General features: G+C 33.6%; 3 protein-coding genes and 2 non-coding genes across 8 annotated transcripts; 3 read left to right on the top strand and 2 right to left on the bottom strand.

Moving 5' to 3' along the window:
* Window positions 1-168: 168 nt before the first annotated feature.
* LOC132048371 (putative NAC domain-containing protein 94) lies at window positions 169-2731 on the top strand. Its single transcript, XM_059439278.1, has 3 exons — window positions 169-657; window positions 1095-1399; window positions 1831-2731. Exons 1-3 carry the CDS (start codon window positions 477-479, stop codon window positions 2500-2502), a joined length of 1158 nt encoding a protein of 385 aa, XP_059295261.1. The 5' UTR covers window positions 169-476; the 3' UTR covers window positions 2503-2731.
* Window positions 2732-3427: 696 nt separating this feature from the next.
* Window positions 3428-3511, bottom strand: TRNAL-CAA (transfer RNA leucine (anticodon CAA)). Its single transcript has one exon. It is a non-coding gene; the product is annotated as a tRNA-Leu (tRNA).
* Window positions 3512-3610: 99 nt separating this feature from the next.
* TRNAL-CAG (transfer RNA leucine (anticodon CAG)) lies at window positions 3611-3691 on the top strand. Its single transcript has one exon. It is a non-coding gene; the product is annotated as a tRNA-Leu (tRNA).
* An 814-nt stretch (window positions 3692-4505) lies between these two features.
* Window positions 4506-6901, bottom strand: LOC132047098 (large ribosomal subunit protein eL34-like). Its single transcript, XM_059438002.1, has 4 exons — window positions 6735-6901; window positions 6187-6266; window positions 4933-5042; window positions 4506-4817 (listed from the first exon to the last, which is right to left on the bottom strand). Exons 1-4 carry the CDS (start codon window positions 6811-6813, stop codon window positions 4727-4729), a joined length of 360 nt encoding a protein of 119 aa, XP_059293985.1. The 5' UTR covers window positions 6814-6901; the 3' UTR covers window positions 4506-4726.
* A 7193-nt stretch (window positions 6902-14094) lies between these two features.
* On the top strand, window positions 14095-19098 carry LOC132047097 (uncharacterized). Of its 4 annotated transcripts, none has more exons than XM_059438000.1 (7): window positions 14095-14324; window positions 15214-15331; window positions 16058-16222; window positions 16653-16708; window positions 18312-18399; window positions 18736-18797; window positions 18890-19098. In XM_059438000.1, exons 1-7 carry the CDS (start codon window positions 14193-14195, stop codon window positions 18902-18904), a joined length of 636 nt encoding a protein of 211 aa, XP_059293983.1. In that variant the 5' UTR covers window positions 14095-14192; the 3' UTR covers window positions 18905-19098. The 4 variants fall into 4 exon arrangements, with proteins under 4 accessions (XP_059293983.1, XP_059293984.1, XP_059293981.1 ...); XM_059437998.1 differs by having other exon boundaries at window positions 14101-14324; window positions 18736-18836; window positions 18986-19098; XM_059437999.1 differs by having other exon boundaries at window positions 14102-14324; window positions 16656-16708; window positions 18736-18836; window positions 18986-19098.
* Window positions 19099-20445: the final 1347 nt, after the last annotated feature.

Genomic DNA, 20445 nt, shown 5'->3' with positions numbered 1-20445 from the left:
AAGCTTTAATCAGAGAATAGAAACTGCCATTTTTAGATCCAATGACCTAAAGAATCATATTTTAATCAGAGGATGTACACAAAACATTGGCAAACGGTTAGAATGCATCTTAAACAGAAAACTAGTCAAACTCCATATTAAAATATTGTACACTAATTTCTTTAGAAGATTGCCTTGTCATTTTGTTTTGATTGCCAGAACTCAGACGAATATAAAGGGTAGCAAACAATAGCACATCATGGGAGGTGTAAAAACATATCTCCATACACACTAACTTTGTAGTATTTTCGAGATCACAAATTTGGATTTAAACAACTCTGTGAACTTCACTTTGGTCCCAAGGTAGCAGTTTTTAAGGAACAATATTTCCTCAAACTTTGTCACTGTGCTCTAAGCTACTATCACAATCTAAACTTTGCCCTGAGACTTTTGCTAGAGGATTCTTGATTTGCCCTGAGACTTTTACTGGAAAGAGTATGGATGACAAAAGTGATGTGGAAAAGCTTGATGAAGTGATGCTACCTGGTTTTCGATTTCATCCGACAGATGAAGAGCTGGTTGGGTTCTATCTGAAGAGAAAGATTCAGCAGAGATCTCTTCCTATTGAGCTCATCAAGCAAGTGGATATTTATAAATATGATCCATGGGACCTTCCAAGTAAGAAAGATAATTCCTCTGCGTCTCATGTCGATACTCTTTAGGTTCATTTTCCATTTCTAATTTCGTGATAGCAAGTAATTTGTTTTACTTCTCATGTTACTGATCTAACTTTTTATGGACAGTTATCTTACTTAGGTGATCTGATTGTAAAAAGATTCTTTTACACTGTCAAAGTATAGGAGTTAAACTCAAAAAGAACCACAGAAAACTTCTTGACAATTTTTTCAGGAGCTATCTGCTGCAGTCACTGAAAATGAATCAATCTGTTTTAAGAATAGCTACGGCGTTATGAAACAAAGTTACAAAACTAGACTTTTCTTAAACTAAATGTTTGTTTCCTTTCAGAAGATTTGACACTATTTTTATTTGCATGTCATTCTTACTGATTATGAACCATACTCTAATATTCCCTTGCCATACCATTTTTTGTCCAGAGCTAGCATCTACAGGGGAAAAAGAATGGTATTTTTACTGTCCAAGGGACCGTAAATACAGGAACAGCGTTCGTCCAAACCGTGTAACAGGAGCTGGTTTTTGGAAGGCCACGGGAACTGACAGGCCTATTTATTGCTCTGATAGCACCAAATGCATTGGTCTTAAGAAGTCCCTAGTGTTCTACAGAGGCAGAGCTGCTCGAGGCTTAAAAACTGACTGGATGATGCACGAGTTTCGCCTTCCAACAACTAACAGCGAGTCAACACCACCTAAGAAATTCTTGGATAAGAATTTTCCACCAAATGTAGGTTCACTATGCAGCCTAATTAACCTCCTTATTATCCATTGAAGACTTTGATAGCTTAGTTTAAACCGATATAATTTCTTGGGCTTTTTTTATTTTTCGCCCATCAGCCGCAATTAATTGTGGGTGCTAGCCAAAATACACAGTATATTATGTATATTTTGGGTATACAATATGTGTGTGTGTGTGTGTATATATATATATATATATTTACACTTAATATCTTGCAGAAATGCAAGGTAAGGCTGCGTACAATAGACCCTTGTGGTCCGGCCCTTCCCCGGACCCCGCGCATAGCGGGAGCTTAGTGCACCGGCTGCCCTTTTTATATTTACACTTAATATGCAAAACCTATAAATTTGCTGGCTCTTATTCTTTTGAGCGGTCCAAAAATGTAATTATCCCTAATTCTTTGTCTTTGGTCCTTGCAGGATTCATGGGCCATCTGCAGAATCTTCAAGAAAACCAACTCAATGGCAAATAGAGCTCTATCTTACCCATGGATAAATCCTTTATCTGAAGTAGCATCTCCAGAGGTGTTCAATCAAAGTGCAACTGCTCATTTCGGTTCGGAGAATGTCTCTTCTATAACTGAAAATGGATCAGTTCTCCACCTATCTAGTAATAATGACTTACTACAAGGAGCCTCAAATGTTCCTTCATATAAGGCCATCAATTCTATGGTTTCAAGACCATCTTATCTTTCAAGTCCTAACACAGACATTTCCTGTAACTTCATGGATGCAAATTCCATGTTTTTCAACACATCCCTTGGCTTAATCACTGATATCAGCAAGAACTCTGAGACCATAGATTTTGAAGGTCAAAATCAACAACTGAACAGCTTCTCAATTAGTTCTTCATCACAAGAGATGCAAAGAAGTATAAGCATGGAAGATGATGAAGCAGGATTAAGGAGTAATCAAACTTCAATAAATGATAATATTACTCAATGGGAAAACATCAGATCAGTTGGATTTCCTTTCAGTTTGACAACTAGTTTGACTGATGAATGGAAGCCTAGTTTGTCATGGGATTCTCCTTCCTGTCCTAGTGAAATATCCACCACTTACTCAACAAACAAATGCTACACCCAAACATAGAACCTCCTGGCTTTGTGTACAGGCTACAGCTAGTTTATCTGAATTAGTTGAGTCAGTCGATTTCAGATACCGGAACCTATGAAGAAAAGAAAAAAGAAAGAATCTAGCCATAGTGCTGAAAAACAGCGATATTATGTTAACCGTTATTGTACAGCTTTATGTTTTATTTTTACTCTTTCGGCTTTCCTCGAATTTAAAAGTGATAAGTTTGGATAAAATTTTCGTGTTTCCTTCTTAGTCTTTATGTAAGTTCTATTGCATGTTTTCCCTTTCTCAAGTTGGACTTTTATCTTTCATTTTCCTTTTTCCAAACTTCTAATATCAGATTAGACACTGTTTAAAGCCTGACAGGCTAACACCACTTATAGTTGAGATAGTGACGGTTTGTGAACTCTCTAAACCTGAAATTCTGTTTATATATATGGATCGAACTTGATAAAAAGGATCCTAATTCTACATTATTTTTTATGGATCAAAGACATCAAACTCAACACATTGTTTGTTTTCAAGGAAAAAGTAGTTTCTTTTACTTATTTAAGATGCTGCTTTTACCTGAAAAAAGTCGCATACGAATTGGATAAATAGCAAGTTAGATCAAACTTCTGACTAGAATAAGATTGGATCAAACGTAACGTAATCCTTATCATAGGATGACCAAGATGAAAATAAGCTATCAAGTGCTTTATTAAACAATTACCAGGGAGAGACACCTAGTTTAAGAACATATATAGACAAACAATTTGTTGAATTAATGACGTCAAAACTACACGTTCACCTGAACGATTTGCCCCGGCGTATGTTTTCTTCACTCATTGCCCTACCTTCTTCCATTTGATCAAGAAAATTTGGGCCAAAAGAAATTATCCCATTTGTATCAAATAGCCAGAAAAGTAGCAAAATTTTTGTTTTGAGAAAAGCAAGAATTTGTCAGAAGTGGGATTTGAACCCACGCCCTCTCACGAGGACCAGAACTTGAGTCTGGCGCCTTAGACCACTCGGCCACCCTGACATATATGAGCAAACAAGCAGACAGATAAATAACTGAAGAAACAATTGAAACTAAAATTGAAATTGATGAATAATCACTGGAAATGTAAATTAATAAGAAGTCAAGATGGCCGAGTTGGTCTAAGGCGCCAGTTTCAGGTACTGGTCCGAAAGGGCATGGGTTCAAATCCCATTCTTGACATTACAATTTTTGCACCTTCCGTGAAATTGCATTTAGTTTTGTCCCTATTCCTTTTTATAATAGACTATCAATGTAAAAATATTGACTTGCTATGATAGATTAAAAAGCTTTACACTGATAGTATATATAACAATGAACGCATGTATTTTTTAGATTGGCTAGTCTACTTGTCATACAGTGTCCTTAGGAACAGGATTTCTCTCCTTGATTTGGCAAGGTCTTGTCACATTTAAGTGTTAAAAGAAGAACTAATCACTTCAATCTCCTAAAACATAATCTGAACCAGCTAATTATGCGCGGAGGTAAAAGTAAGCAGTCGTGAGTTTGAATGTCTCTGGAAAGGCTCCTTGAAAAAAGGCATATTCCAACTCCCGTGCTTTACTGGGGGAAATTGAAAACTGGGACCTTTAAAAATCACAATATAGATTATCACAAACATAATTTGAGCTGTTCTTTGGGTTTGGATCCACACAGTTAACTCTTCTTTTATGTTTGCTCCAACATTTGATTCAAATATTACCAATCTATCTCTCCTGTTACCCTGAATTGATACCCTTCTCCATAAGTAATTTTACTATCAAGTGATTTTAAGGGAATCCCAAAAAAAATCTACATTTAATCTTCTGTATCATCGCATATTGAGAGGCTTGCAAGGACAACCTCCTGGCTCTCTAGCAATTCAAGGTAATACTAGTAATTTCCTAATGACTACCACTCCCGTATCTCATCCAAAAATGAACTGCAAAGTGCAAAAAGGGTAACGGGAGTGCAAGCGAAAATAAATAAGTAAACAAACAAATAAGCGTCACAACCGTAAGTAAATTGAGTTATCATGCATTAAAATATCATTGAACTGGAAAGAGGAAACAACCTCCTCCAGTCAGGAGCCAATAGTTTCAATAAGGAGATTACAAAACCATACGAGAGCTTAAATTCTACTTGAAATCTAGTACTTGCATTCCAAAATGTTCTTTCACACATCTTCATCGTCATCAAAGCTAAGTTATCTGAAATCATAATAGAACTTCAGTCTATCTACTTTGAGGCTAGCTTTTCCTTTGCCTTCTGAATCTTCAAAACCTTCTTCACAATTTTTTGTTCTTCAACCAAGAAGGCACGGATGATTCTACATAGGGAAATCATGGACAGATTAATGTACTTGTGTGGAAAAACTACGAGCTAAAAAATATCCAAAAGCATATATGCAAATTTGCGGACACAAAAAACAAAAAAAATCATACCTCTCCCTTACGGCACTTCCAGATAGCACACCTCCATAAGCACGATTCACAGTCCTGCGGTTTCTTGGCAATCTGGATCTCTTGTATTCAGCAGGTCTCAAGTGTGGAATCTAAACAAGATAGAAAAACTCATCAAGAAAGAGTTGTTGCTTAAAGGTTGTTTCTTAGACGTGGGGACAGAAAGAGGAGGGGGAATACAATTAGTTTGTGTTTGGTAATTTCTAAGGGTTCCTACTGCAGTAAAATTAAGATAGCTAAACCTACAAATATGAGTTCACCTAATCACGGGGGAGGGACATGGATATCTAATGGGTATTTTAGAACCATTTTCCAGTGTCCTCTCTTCCCTCGCCAAACGTCCAGCCTCCAACAACCATAATCCTTTTTCTATAAGGTAACTTTTTTTGTCTAGCTTCTTACATGATAACTCAAATCAATTTTCCTTAAGTAACGTTTCACACTCTCTTTTTGTTGCCTATGTAAATAGTCCAAGTAGAAAATCTGAAACAATCTGATATATAGAGGTATAGGATATTCTAGTCTCAAAGAAAAATTACTTCCATACTCCAAACAATGGATAAAAGAGACATAGGCAAGCAATACTACATTCACTATTAATCTGGAAAAAATTCTAAAATGATCCGTTTTGTAAACAATTAGCTCCATAAGAGTCTTCACGAACTGTACTACTAGAATACAAACACCATTCTTTTGTTTGCTAAATGCGACAAATTTTACAGACATGTCTGAAGATGTGAAAAGACTCGGGCTAGAAATGTTTGTCTATACACGCAAGATTCCAAGGTCTTCCATTCTTGGTAGTTGGTAACTATGTCCTTTAGCATGAATAATGTGATTCTTATCTTGTTTATGGATAAGTGCATAAAAACAATTATACAGTTCTCCTTCCTTTATGCAAGCTTTACTCTATCCGTTAGCTGAGTTCTAAAGGGGAAACAGAGAAAAAAGTTAATTGCAAAGCCTTTAGGATTTTAGCTATCCCACTTAACTACTTGAGAACAATTCCAGATAGTTTAGATTCTCTTGAATAAAGAGTACATTTCCTTGTTTTAGTATCACATCATTAAAAGGAATAATACACTTAAAGCATTAGTGTGGCACGGAAGTGTACAGCCACAAATAAGACACGGCTAACACAGAACACAGGTACGATAGAAACCAAATACCCGGAAGATGGCATACTGAAAAGAACTGAATCATAAAAAAAACCATAAAGGGAAACATGAAAAATACCCCTTGGATTCTCTTCCCAGTAACTGGACACTTAGGACCGCTGGCTCTCTTCTTGGTGGTCTGATAAATTAGCTTTCCACCTAGTTTTCAACAAAAAACATAATAGTACATCAATGATCACATTAAAGGCACAGTGTGAATCAGTGCAAAATACCATATGTTAGTTGAAGTAGTTATATATATGCTATAGAAAACAAAGGAATTTGACCGAGTAATATATACATGTCCAATTCAAGTTGCATTTTAATTAATGAATTCATACGTTCTGTCTCAGCAAACCATATATAAAACAAGTTGTAGTGACGGATGTACATAAACACTACTAATCAAAACTATCTTCAACTCGAGCTATGTATATAGTTTAAAACTTTTACAAGGTGCTCCTATATGATTAATAAGTATACAACAACAACATACCCAGGCTGATTAATAAGTATACAAACTAATTTAAATTCATAACCTGACTTGGATCAAAAAACAAGCACAATGTTGAGGCAAATACAAATCAATGAAAAAACCGAAAATAATAAGTTTATGGAGCAATTTACCGGGAGTTTTGACAACCCTATGTTGATTGGATTTGGTGGCATAACTGTGCCGCTTTCGATAAGTAAGTCTTTGAACCATCTTTTGGAGTAGCTACAGTTGTCTACAATGGAGATAAGAATAGACCAAAAGAGTGAACAACTAATGAGGAGAGAGATATATATGGTGGGGTACTTTCGCAAACCCTAAATCCGCATGCCTTGCAATTTACCGGTGTGCCAAAAGTAGCCATTTAGTTTTGAAAATATTACAAAAGCACCTCTCATGTGGGTAAATAAGACAAAACAGATCAGTTCAGTTTTTTTTTTTTTTCTGTACGTTAAGGGTAAGGGTGTCAACCGGTTCCAACCGGAACCGGTTAAGGAACCGGCCGGTTCCGGTTAAAAAACCGGAACCGCTTAACCGGTTCGGTTTAACGGTTCCGGTTTTGGTTTTAAACTTAAACCGGAAGGTCCGGTTTGGAGTGTTTAAAATATGTTTTTTTTTTTTTTGTATTATATATATATATATTATAGTATTTATTTGTATATTGTAGGTATATTTACATATGTTATACAACTTTATAATTAAAGTTTAAATATTTACTTGACTAACAAAATTCTAACAACAGTCGACGTCAAGAAATACGAATAGTGTTTTTCGTATACATATATATGTATAACTTACATATACTTATATATATGTATAACTTAATATATATAGTATATATACTTATATACTACATATACTTATATATATGTATAACTTAATATATATACTATATATATATATAACTTAATATATATACTAAATATATGTATAACTTAATATATATACTATATATACTTAATATATATACTAAATATGTGGATAACTTAATATATATACTATATATATGTACTATATACTATATATACTTATATATAGGTATAACTTAATATATATACTATATATACTTAATATATATACTAAATATATGTATAACTTAATATATATATATATAGTATATATATTAAGTTATACATATATATATATAACTTACATATACTTATATATATGTATAACTTAATATATATATACTTATATACTATATATACTTATATATTTGTATAACTTAATATATATACTATATATATGTATAACTTAATATATATACTAAATATATATAACTTAATATATATACATATATACTATATATACTATATGTACTATATATACTAAATATATGTATAACTTAATATATATACTATATATATATTAAGTTATACATATATATATATAACTTACATATACTTATATATATGTATAACTTAATATATATATACTTATATATATATATATATATATATATAACTTAATATATATACTATATATATGTATAACTTAATATATATATATACTTATATATATATATATACTTATATATATGTATAACTTAATATATATACTATATATATGTATAACTTAATATATATACTATATATATATACTTAATATATATACTAAATATATATAACTTAATATATATACATATATATATATATACTATATATACTTAATATATATACTAAATATGTGTATAACTATATATACTTAATATATATACTAAATATATGTATAACTTAATATATATATATATATATATATTAAGTTATACATATATATGTATAACTTACATATACTTATATATATGTATAACTTAATATATATACTATATATACATATATACTATATATACTTAATATATATACTAAATATATGTATAACTTAATATATATACTATATATACTTACTTATATACTATATATACTTATATATAGTATATACTATATATACTTATATATGTTTAAGTATACTATATAACTTAATATACTTATAAGTATATTCTTAGTATATTTTAGGTATATTCCTAACTTAATAAAAGTAAAAATATGAACACAAGTAAATAGAAGTAAGCTCAATGAGCCATATTTTTATTCATTCTTGGATAACATTTATTTGCAAGTTGTATTTTTTTTAACTTGCAAATAATACATGAGTTGTACAAAAATAGTAGAATAATAAAATCACCAATTTTGAACCATTTCGTTAATTTCCCCACATCATATTCGGTCATGGAAATATCTTCAAAGTCTTCCATTTGGTCCGGTCCACTAGCTATCAAATCTTCAATTTCTTCCTCTTCGCCTTCCTCCGCTTCTGAGTTTTGGTTGCGTCGCTCCGATCTAATCCAATCTCGAATGCACACTAGTACTTGCAAGCTAAAGCCGGATAATGAATGTCTATGGTCTCCAATTTGCTGTCTTCCTTGGCTAAATGCGCTCTCCGAAGCCACGGTTGATACTTGAACCGTAAGGATATCTCGAGCCATTCTTGAAAGTACCGGATAGCTTGCCTTGTACTTCTTCCACCATGCTAAGACGTCCACCTCATCCGGTTGGTTGATATCTACATTTGGGTGCATCAAATAAAAGTTATATTCATCAAAGTTTGCGGTAGAAGAAGAAGTTTGGCTGTGAATGTAAAACTTTTAAACCCGACAAGCCCTTTTTGCTACTTTGAGAAGTAGTAGGGCGTGGAGCAACGGAGTCTTGCCGCACGTTCTTCCAAACTAGAATAATGAGTAAAAACTTTTCTAAACTCATCATCAATAGCGAGTTAAACTTGACTAAAGATGGTTGAGTTCCGCTTCAATTTCTAAAAATGTATAAATTTGACTAACCAAATTTTTAGTATAAGACGATTTTAAACAAGGATTTAAAAGGGAACCCAATATAAATAAAGTTGGGATGGAAAAAAAATACTTCTTAAATTTGATTATCATTTCAAAAATAGCCACTTGATAATCGGGTTTATGTTTATACTCTTGTAAAACTCTAGCTATTTCCGCTAAGTAGGCTAAAATTCCGGTTACCGTGGGATAAAATTGTTTAGAAAAAGCAAGAGTTGCATTATTAAAATTTTCTAAGAGTTCAATACATTCTTTAACATCTTCCCAATGCATAAAATTTAACCAATCCTGACTATCGGTATTATATTTGTTGTGAACTTGTTGTATGGGAATCCTATACTCATATGCTTGTTGTAGCATAATGTAAGTGTAGTTCCACCTAGTCTCAATTTCTATTTGAATTTTCCTAGGTCTAAGGTTATTTTCCACACAAGCATTCTTAAAATCTCTAATTCTTCCCCTATTAGCATTACAAAAAAAAACGCAACAAAGATTTCTAACTTTTTGAACGGATGTAATCATCAAAATGCTCAAGACCATCTTTAACAATTAAATTTAAAATGTGACAACTACATCTTACATGAAAAATATTTTTTAGAGGAGGGTTTATTTTTTTAAAAGACCAACTCGCCTTTGTATTATTAGAAGCATTATCTAAAGCAATACAAAGTGTTTTTCTATAAATGTTAAAAAATCTCATAATAGTAGACATTGAATCGGCTAAAAATTTTCCATCGTGACGACCTTTTCCTTCGTCATATAAAAAAGCTATAATTCTTTTTTGCATAACAGGTTGTCATCAACCCAATGACATGTAATAGCAAAAAAATCTAAATGGTTAATACTAAGACCCAAATCGGCGGTAAGACAAACATTACAATTTAAAGAATTAAATACGTGGCGCAAATAAAATCTATATTTTTTAAACAAATCTATAACATCGGCTCTACAAGTACTTCTAGGAATACCCTCAAATAACGGATTATAACAACGTTGAATGTAAGTAACAAACCCCAAACCCGAGGGAAAGGAAAATGGTAAACAATCATAAGCTACCATTTTAGCTATTTCTACGCGTTCTTTTTCTTGTCATACTTAAAATTTCTACCGGTTCGTGGGTCTATCGTCATTTGAATCCCCCCACATTTGAACCCGTTTGCTCTCCCCAAGCATTCATATGTTTGGTTCTCATATGAGAATTTAGTGTACCCGTTCCACCATCCTTACCAGTTCCTTGCTTAAAACTAAATACTTGTCCACATATGTTACATGTAGCCGATTGGCTTTCCTATTCTTAGTCATAAATTTCCAAATTTTAGCTGTTGGCTTACGAGTTCTAGGCGGTTTGTCTTGTGTATGTGATTGTGCAGGACATGTATCTCCTATGGGATTTTCAGGGGGTTGTGTTTCATCATCATCATTTAAGTCTTCATTAAAAGTGTCGGTAAAATGTTGTTGCATTGCCTCATGATCTAAAAGTGGATTATTTCCACCAACATCAATACCTAAATTAGGTGTTTCTTCCACAAATGTTTCCTCATTAAGCGCACCTCTAACAATACGACTACTACTACCGCACCACGTCTTAATCTCTTTGACATTATTAAATAGAATTAATTTAAATCACAATCAAATAAATCACAAGAAAATAAATTACAACAAATTAAATTGCGTAAATTAAATTGCGTAAATTAAATTGCGTAAATTAAATTGCGAAAAATAAAGATAGAGTTGGAACGAAGGTACCAAATTGCCGGATTAATTTCCAAAAAGAAAGTCAAGGCGGCTAGAATTGCAAATCCACCAAAGCTACTTCGGATTGTTGCAAAATCACCAACTCCACCAACAATATTATAATTGCAAAATTAATAATTGAAAGTTGAAACTATAATAAGACTTTGTGGCTAGTTATTGCAAAATAATTATAATTGAGAGATTGAGATTTGAGAGAAAGATGAAGAAGAGTGAATTGGTGTGAATTAAAATGAAAATGAAGAAGGGTTTATATAGGGGTGGGGGATGGGTTAAAGTGTTAAAAAAAAAAAAATTTGGGGGCCAAAAATTAACAAAATGGCCGTTTGGCAACGGCCATTTTTGCAAATGGACCGTTGCCAACGGTCCATTAACGGCTGGCCCAACGGCTATTTTTTTTTTTTTTTTTTTTTTTTTAATTTTCACCGGTTTAACCGGTCCGGTTCCGGTTTAACCGGTTCCGGTTCCTAAAATATTGGAACCGGACCGGTATACAATTAAACGGTTAACGGAGCCGGGTTAACAGGTTCTACGGATTCGGTTCGGTTCGGTTTAACGGTCCCGATTCTGGGTTAAAACCGGTTAGCCCGAACCGGTTGACACCCTTAGTTAAGGGGCAGGCCAAGTTGATTTCTCACAAGGTCACTTAACTATCACACAAAAGTCACTTAATTTTGTTTTGTAACTATAAAGTCACTTAACTTTCATCTTTATAACACAAAAATCACTTAACTTTATTTTGTAACTGAAAAGTCACTCAACTTTTATCTTTGTAACACAAAAATTATTCAACTCATTTTAGTCAACTTTTGCTGACGTGGCATCTTTGTAAAAGTTAAATTCTTATTTAATATAAACCCACCCATTTTTACCATTTAGTTATCCGCCCCACTAAACCAACTAAGGATTGAAATTTTACTAGTAATTTCTTACTGGTAACGTGGCTGGATTCTCCTCCCTGCTCGGGCCTTAAAATTTTGCCTCAAGTTCATCTGGTTACTATGACACTGCTGCTAAGCTATTTGCAAGTAGTAAAAGTTCTTCAAGGAAATTTATACATTCTATTCACAAAATATTATGCAAATCGATTGAGTCTAGTTGTACTTTTGTTCTTCTTTTCATCTATGATATATTCAGAATACAATTTACACTATTGATCAGTTCTTAGACATCCTCATCAAGTCCTACACCAAATTCATTGGGTAGCTGGTCAGGTTAGTGGGGTGGCTCGGTAAAAATGAGTGAGTGTATGTTAAATAAGGATTTAACTTTTAAAAAAATGTCACATCAGTAAAAGTTTACTAAAATGAGTTGAATGACTTTTGTGTTACCAAGATGAAAGTTGAGTGACTTTCTAGTTACAAAACAAAGTTAGGTGACTTTTGTATTATAGTTGCGATAGTTGAGTGATCTTCTGAGAAATCAACTCTTTAGGGGCCGTTTGGTTCAAAGACAAGTTATATATAGATTAATAATGCAAAAATTAGTAGTGCAGGGATTTATCGGGCGTTTGATTCATTGCACTTAAATTGAACACAACATATACTATTTGATGCCCTTGGATGCTTGACCTTTATAGATTTCTTGGAACAAAACAAAGCTAATTTTGTCATTTTGGTTTCTTATCCGTGTGATTGTGGTATAAGATAATACACCCTTTGAAGTATTAAATGATCCCGATATTAATTATACATGACCCACAATATCAACCAAACATATTATAAAATAATACCATGACTATTTTATCTTAGATCTTCGAACAACGAGCTCAAGTGTAGTGGGAGTGACCCCATCACTATGGTGATGAATTTTGGGTAAAAACAAAAAAGTGTGCTAGGAAGAAAAAAATATTTTCTTAGAAGCTCTTCTTCATATTTTTGTCCTTCATTTATTAGAAAGACTGCATATTTATTTATATTTCTTCAAACTTGTATGTCATTCGCTTTATTGGTTTTCAATAAGTATTTGTAATCTTCAATAATAATCATAAAGAGGATGATATCGCATTTGCTCTTTTTTTATAAGCTTGACAACAAGTACGTTGTTTGTTTTCACTTCTACTTTGATATATATTGTTTTTTACGACTAAGAGTCTCGTTACGAGGCTTGAAGTAAGTCACATCTTACTTGAATATCTAGATATCCACTTTTCTTAGACCATCTTTTAAGATTTCTCTGGAAACATCATCTCTAGCTAGATCTTCATATTGTCATCAATATTTAATTTCATTTTATGCACATTAAAGGAGAACAGGCTATTAGTTTCATTTGTCTATACACAGAGGATTGTCTGGGAAATACAACAATAATATACCCATTATAATCCCATAAGTGAAATTTGGGGAGGGTAAGATGTACGCAAACCTTACCCCTACCTTTGTGAGACAGAGAGATTGTTCTCCCCCCAAAAAAAAAAAAAAAAAAAACGACGCAGGACTATATGACATATACTTCGATAATTTTTCTGACATAATCCCTACTTTGTTTGCATAGAAATTATGTGCATAGACATTTTTCTTCAATTTAATTTTTATTTTTTTCTTTCATATATGCCATATAATCAAATATATAAAATTGACATTAAAGATGATTTTCAGGCATTGTTAATAATATCATCAATTCCTTTCAGCATCCTTTCAGCATGATTTTCCATTCTAAGTTTTTTTTTTAAGGATTATTGGAGTATGTGTATTGGGGCTGTTATCAACTAATGGTTTTTTTTTTTCTCTTTCGAAAAAACAATTTTTAATCAAGATTATAATTTTGGCTCCAAAAAATGCCTTATCCCTCCGTTGACAAGAGAGGGCAAGTTGGTCAATCAAATATAAAACTGACGGGTTGATGTAGTAAGACCGGGTCGGGGCATTGCTATTAAAAGTGTGAATTAGAATTACACAAATTGGGTTCCAATTAAATTGAGGATTTCCAAAAAGAAAAAGTCGAAGTATATATTTAGCTTTCTTTCAGAAAGAATAGTAATAGCAGATTGTGATTGAATATGGTGAATGAGGAAAATGCACAAATGCAGAGCTCCGAAAACGAAGAAGATAATAAGAATGTTTTAGAGTTAATGGATTCGACGGACAGCTATCTCCTTCTTATGAATTCTCTCTCTTCATCACTTCGCCAGGTTACCATTTTCTTTACCTTTTTTGTGATTATACTCATATTTTTCTCCAAGCGAAAATATCCGAATATTAAACTAGATAAGTATAGATTTGTCTCTAATCCTCGGTATCCCTAATTTAACTTGGAGTGTATCGGATCCAGAATTTAGTTTAAATGGATTTGTAGCGATGCGTTATATGTGTGTGTATATAATGCATAATCAACTGGTTAATATTTAAGTTTGATTGAGCTGATTGCAAGTTGATGAATTGTATTCAAATCCGTGCAAGCAGACACGAATCTAGGATTTCTAGTACATGGGTGCACTCTTAGAAAAAAAGGAGGAAAAAATGCATCAAGTGGTAACTGATCCCTATTACTCTTGGTAAATAACTCGACCTCCAACCAAGTGCACCATTCAGCCTTCTTAGAGCATGGGTACCAGCAATTATGTTATAACCCGTTTAAAAATGTTTGTCTTACTTTCCTTTTTAGTCATTTAAAAAAGAATGCATCTTTCCTTTTCTGGAAAATCTTTAATTCCAACTTTCCACATGACATGTTTAAGACCGCAGGATTAAAGAGCAGTTTGGTACATTCTACACATCTTTAATTTAAGACCATAAGTTTAAAGGGCATTTTGGTACACTCTACTCATCTTTAATTAGATTCAAAAGTCTTCTTTACTTTCTTAAACTTCATGTCAAGTTGAAACCAGACAAACATTTTGAAAGGAGGGAGTACCAATTTTAGAAAATATGAAGGTAAAATATCTAATTTTGCAGAGAGACCATGGGTTCACGTGCCCCATAATCTCTCCCATAAATTCGCCAGTGCGTCCAAGTGGCAGCTATTTATCTGAGAAGTTGATATAGTGTTGAGTATTGACCTTACATTTGCTTACATGGCAGGGATGGCTGGAGCTGGCAAGTGCTCGGCATTCTATGGGTGCTTCACGTATCAGTAGTGCATTGTTCGATCTCAAATCTCATTCTGCTGCCACTACATTGCAATTAAATCATCAGGATGGTAAATCCATATTTTTGCAGTATTTCTGCCCTTTACTTGATTGCACACGAATCACCCGTGTCATCTTCATTCTGCCATGGACTTTTCTTGTTAGAACATGCTTGAGTTCTTCAAAGATACGTGGGACTCGTGGAAGAGTTCTAATTTTAAGTAACTATTTATTACCTAAATTATAGTGAATGGAATTTTTTATGTGGAGAATCCTTTATAAGATAGTGGCATCATGCGTGAATTATCTTTTCCCTCATTTACCTGTTTAGGACCCAGAAGGAGAGGAATAGAAGATGCTTTGATGGATTATCAACCCCAACACCAACCTTGAAAGCAAACTGTCTTTTGTATTTATTTAGTTGGGCAAATGTCTCCCCTGTAGATTCACCTGAAAACTTTTTGGACTTTGTTAGCTCACTGTATTTAAGATAGTTTGTTTTGACTGTAGAAAGCTAACAAGGTGATTTTTGCTTTTTGAAGCTACTAGGTAGCTCTAACTTTACCTGTAATTTGCATCTTCTTGATGCCTGATGCTAATGATAACAATTATTTCATCAAAAAAAAAAGGACCCAGCTCTTCTTCGTTTCTCCATGTAATTGATTATATGGATAAAGTGGTCTCATGGACCTGTATTTGCTTATATTTTTTCTCATGATTTTTGATTTTTCTTAGATTGGCTATGATGTGGATTTTTTTTTTTTTCAAGAATTCCTAATACTGATTTTGTTATGCAGCTGGGCCTGAATCAGAGAAATTGCATATCAGTTTGTGCAAGTGGGCGGCATTGTCTGAGAGTCCAAAAAGCTGTTCCGAGGAAGCAAAATTTGAGGAGGATAAACCGTTAGAGAAGAAATCCGATAGCCTAAAGGTTCTGAATCAGGATGGTTCTCCAAATTCTGGTACAGATGCATGTTCCTGGCTCTTTTAGCACTCATATGGTTTCTCAAAAAGCAGTTTTAAGAAGAATAGGCTACTAGATTGTTAATATAAAGTAAAAACACCTGCTTGTTTTAAACATGATAATAGACCTGGATTTTCAACTATCCGTTCTGAGGTAAAAGCATGAAAATACTTCTCTATCTTGATTTTTGTTGTGCAAACTGCATGACAATATCTCCAAACTTTTTCCTTCAGCACCCGATGTTTGTTAGTGCCATGGAAGTCCAGTTTAAGGAATGCTTCTTCTACACTTACAGCAAAAGCTGATATAAGATATCAGATATGTATACAAACAAATAAATAAGTAAATAAAGGATGCATCTTCTACTCCTTTACCTGAATTGAGCATCTTTGATAACATATTTATAACTTTCTTTTGCTTTTGCAAAGAAGTTCAGGAAGAAGCGGCAGAAACTACTGAATCACCACGCACACTTGAGGATCAAGTAAGTGACTCACCAATGAATATTATCATAACAACTTCTAACCAAGCAGTGTTTTTCAGGTGGTATGATTTTATAAGGTGATGCTTGCCTCTGGCGCCTATACATGCATTATTCAGTTAATCTCCCCAGCCATGCAGTACCTCCCCCTTCCCCCAAAAAAAATATGACAACGAGCATTCCAAGATATTCAATCTCTGGTTTAGTTTAACTTCATGAGAGAGAGTTATGAAAGATTGGTTTACCAGGGTAGGCTTTAGGTACATAGACTATGCAGGTAGTGACAACATATATAAATGCTGCATGCCCAATAAATTCCGTATCATCTGATAATTCTGTTCAGAATCATTGAATCACCTTGCACTTCAGTTTTGCTACCAAATTTTCTTTATGATGTGATTTAGAAGTTAACATTGATCAAGGTTAACCAAAAGGTTTTTATACTGTAATCTTGGTTTCGACTAACATATCTCCTCAATAATATGACCCCTCTCTTTATCCAAGTTCCCTGCAATTTTCCTCTGGGAAATTGATAAAACTGAAATGAAGAAATAATCTCTCTCTCTCTCTCTCTGCGCTTCTCTTTCCTCCTTTGCATTTACATCTCTATGTGCTTGATGATACATTTAGCCGAGTGTTTTAAGCAATGTGCTACAAGGATTTCAGGCATTATAAGAATTCCTCAGATTGATTATATGGTAGTTTTAACTCTTCTCATGTAAACAATGTCTGCGCATCTCCAGAATCAAGTCTCCATCCCTCCTATTTTTCTGACTCTTAAATTTCTCTGATCATATAAATAATTAACTACAAATATTTAGGGTTTACCAATCAAATTGAGCCAGTTTCTGTAACTTTTCCTTATTCTATCTAGCACTATGAAAGCTATAGCTAGTTTAATTTTGCTTTAATGAGGAAAATGTTACATTAATTATGTTTCTACAATCGCTTCATATTGCCTCTAGTACTAGTTACAAGAACCACTAGTCTAATTTAGTTTGTGGACACGCAAAATGTAAATTCTATGTCTCAACTTAGCTTGCACCATTCCCAAAAATGATAAATATCCCCGTCTTTAAGAGTAAACATTGTGTTTATTATTTGGTCCTTCATGTGACATCTTCTCAACGGACTATTTATCTTTTACATGTCATGTTATCTATCATCATTCAAAGCATCCTTCACTAACTTCAATGAAATAGTCCATCAAATCTCCTCTGCTTTTATCTAGGAGCTAGTTGCCAAAATTGGATAGGCGGGGTGCAAATCTGCCATTTTGAGTTTTACCTTTCCCAGCCTTTTGTCTAAGATCCAGTGTATAAATCTGCAAATGTTTGGATTTTCAGACTTTAGCTCGGATATATAAAGTTAACTAACTGGACTTCATTCTTCTTTGGCAATATTGTTATATCTCACATTTACAGAATATTTTAATTTCAGGACTCATATCGATCTTACTGATCTCTTTTTTGTTCAATGAAACATCAATCTTACAATTCTCTTATCTCGGTCACCTCTCTTTTTATTAATTTGGCAGGGTTAGGCTAGAATATATTGAGCATTATTGTGTGCATTAAATTTAGTTGTACTGTTATTTCCGTACTAGGCTCGAAAAGAACGAGTCAAGTCATTATCCATGTTTGGGATGCTGGTCTCTCCAAAGCTTCGAGCTGCCCAATCATCATTTGAGACTGGTAATTTACTTTCATCCCTCCAGTAACCGTCAGAAGTATCTTTTCACATTGGTATACTGGATATAAGTGTGGCTTGGAGTAACAAAGAATCCTGGGTGAAGTCAAACTTTTGAGAATTAAAAGCACCCAAATTATTGAATAGAAATGATGTGTGTGTGAGAGACAGTGTGTGTATGTCTCTTTGTTCTCTAGCTAAATATACAGTATTACTCTAGGATTGGTGTTTCTAGCCCATCTGAGAACTCGCTGAAATCTGGCATCAACTTTGTGGCTTATCTATTTATGCAATCTTTCTGTGCCTCATCTTGATAGCATGAGGGGCTTTATCTTTTGCAGCTCTGGAAACTCTAGTAGAAGTAGCAAATAAACGGGCAGACCTGCTTAATGCTTATGACCAGGTACGAGCAAAGATGGAGAGCACCACCAAATGACCAAAGGTTATACTTCTCTTGCTTTCCCTGATTCCTTTTTCTTTCCTTTTTGGATTCAGAGAAATAATCAGTAATGGGTGCAAGTTAAGTTCAAGTTCACGTTATTCTTGTTGTATTCTGGTAAGATAACATGTTTTCTTATGTTCCTTTACCAGACCCTGTGTCTGGACATCTCGCCTCCAGACCTTGCTCGGTAGCCTGCCTCCTTCACCAAGGAGAATAAATCAAATAAAAGCAAACGGCCCCCCTCCGAAAAGGGAAACAAAAGGAGAAAAGAAAAGAAGAGGAACAGACTCAAAGGTGAAACAGAGATATGATGGGATTAGTTGAATTGATCTATCTTTAAAACAAGTCTCTTCATGCCTGTTGTCCTTACTGGAAGTTCATGTTTGTTTTCTGGTTAGCTGTAAGATTCTCCAATGTACAGTTCACGTATTCATGTAGCTTTTTCCACAGGGCAGGGATTTAATTTGTTTAATTAACTCAAAACATATGAGCTACTTTTTTTTTTTTTTTTTTTTTTTGGTGGGTTGTGTGTGTGCATGTTTCAGTGACCAACAAGAATCAAGTCTTATCATGTGAAACATTGATATGTAGAAAAAGAATTATTGTCAGTGTTATCTACTGTTTTAAGCAGCATATTTACTGTATTAAGGTGCCAAGCATTACTATTCCCTGTTTAAGGTGTAAGCGGTGTCATAGCAGAGGAATCTTATGGTGCTTCATGATCTTATGTCAATCCAATTGTTACGTTTTTTTAAGGTATTATTCCTCTAATCGTTTCCACTTTATTTCAACCATAGCGTAAATTTTTTTTACCAACGGTTGATGAATTAAACCAGAAGTATCAATGACGTTGAATTTGAGCAGAGTTTGCAGTTAGATAGCCCAATAGAAAAGTGTAGCCACCGATTCGCTCTTTAAACTCCGTCTGTTCGTTATTTTACTCAATCAACAGATCGTTTTATGTTAACAGAATAACAGTGGTCAGTGGCATGCTCCATTGCGGTTCACCCCAAGTTTTTGTATATAAATTGCCCATAGCTTATAACTGGGTGATTTTACTTTAATTACGCTACAACTCCACATATAACTACTACTAGAAGGAATATATTGAGCAGGCTAGTTCCTTCTCTCTTTTCCCTTTCTTTTCTTTTCACCTTTAAGTTATAGAAAATGATGTAGTTCGTCCGATGCACGTTTCTTCGTGCAAGAGACACAAGACTTTCCCAACATGTCATTTCATGTTCATCAGAAGTTACTTCCATTTCCCAAGTCAATCTTTGGAGTTGGGAAAGCTTCCTATTGTAAAAGAGATAGTACCTATTTTTATGTTTCCACTCCATATTTACTATTCGACAATTAATGAATCTAGGGTATATAAAATGGCAACAATATAAAAGGTGCTATAAAACTATATATAATTGCAAATAAATAAGAGAAGCAAACCAATAACTTTGTAGAGACAAGGGAGAGATTGTATTATCACTTTTCTTAGTGTTACAAATGAGAAGGCAAAGCTCCTTATTTATAGAAGAAGTTTGCTCCTCAACCTACAATATACAACTTTTGCAAGTTAATGGATTCAACTAGGTACAGCTAGAAAAAAACTAAG

Source organism: Lycium ferocissimum, chromosome 2 (assembly GCF_029784015.1).
Source record: "Lycium ferocissimum isolate CSIRO_LF1 chromosome 2, AGI_CSIRO_Lferr_CH_V1, whole genome shotgun sequence".
In the NCBI taxonomy this organism is placed as follows: Eukaryota; Viridiplantae; Streptophyta; class Magnoliopsida; order Solanales; family Solanaceae; genus Lycium; species Lycium ferocissimum.
This window is presented reverse-complemented; position numbering and strand designations above follow the sequence as displayed.

Excerpts from the sequence above, each read along its gene's own strand:
- LOC132047097 (XM_059437998.1), top strand. The coding sequence starts at position 14,193 with ATGGTGAATGAGGAAAATGCACAAATGCAGAGCTCCGAAAACGAAGAA. Across the intron at positions 16,223-16,652 it reads GGATGGTTCTCCAAATTCTG|AAGTTCAGGAAGAAGCGGCA; the intron begins GTACAGATGCAT and ends GCTTTTGCAAAG. Across the intron at positions 16,709-18,311 it reads CACGCACACTTGAGGATCAA|GCTCGAAAAGAACGAGTCAA; the intron begins GTAAGTGACTCA and ends TTTCCGTACTAG.
- LOC132047098 (XM_059438002.1), bottom strand. The coding sequence starts at position 6,813 with ATGGTTCAAAGACTTACTTATCGAAAGCGGCACAGTTATGCCACCAAA. Across the intron at positions 5,043-6,186 it reads CTGGGAAGAGAATCCAAGGG|ATTCCACACTTGAGACCTGC; the intron begins GTATTTTTCATG and ends TATCTTGTTTAG. Across the intron at positions 4,818-4,932 it reads GGAAGTGCCGTAAGGGAGAG|AATCATCCGTGCCTTCTTGG; the intron begins GTATGATTTTTT and ends TTCCCTATGTAG.
- LOC132048371 (XM_059439278.1), top strand. The coding sequence starts at position 477 with ATGGATGACAAAAGTGATGTGGAAAAGCTTGATGAAGTGATGCTACCT. Across the intron at positions 658-1,094 it reads TGATCCATGGGACCTTCCAA|AGCTAGCATCTACAGGGGAA; the intron begins GTAAGAAAGATA and ends TTTTTTGTCCAG. Across the intron at positions 1,400-1,830 it reads ATAAGAATTTTCCACCAAAT|GATTCATGGGCCATCTGCAG; the intron begins GTAGGTTCACTA and ends TGGTCCTTGCAG.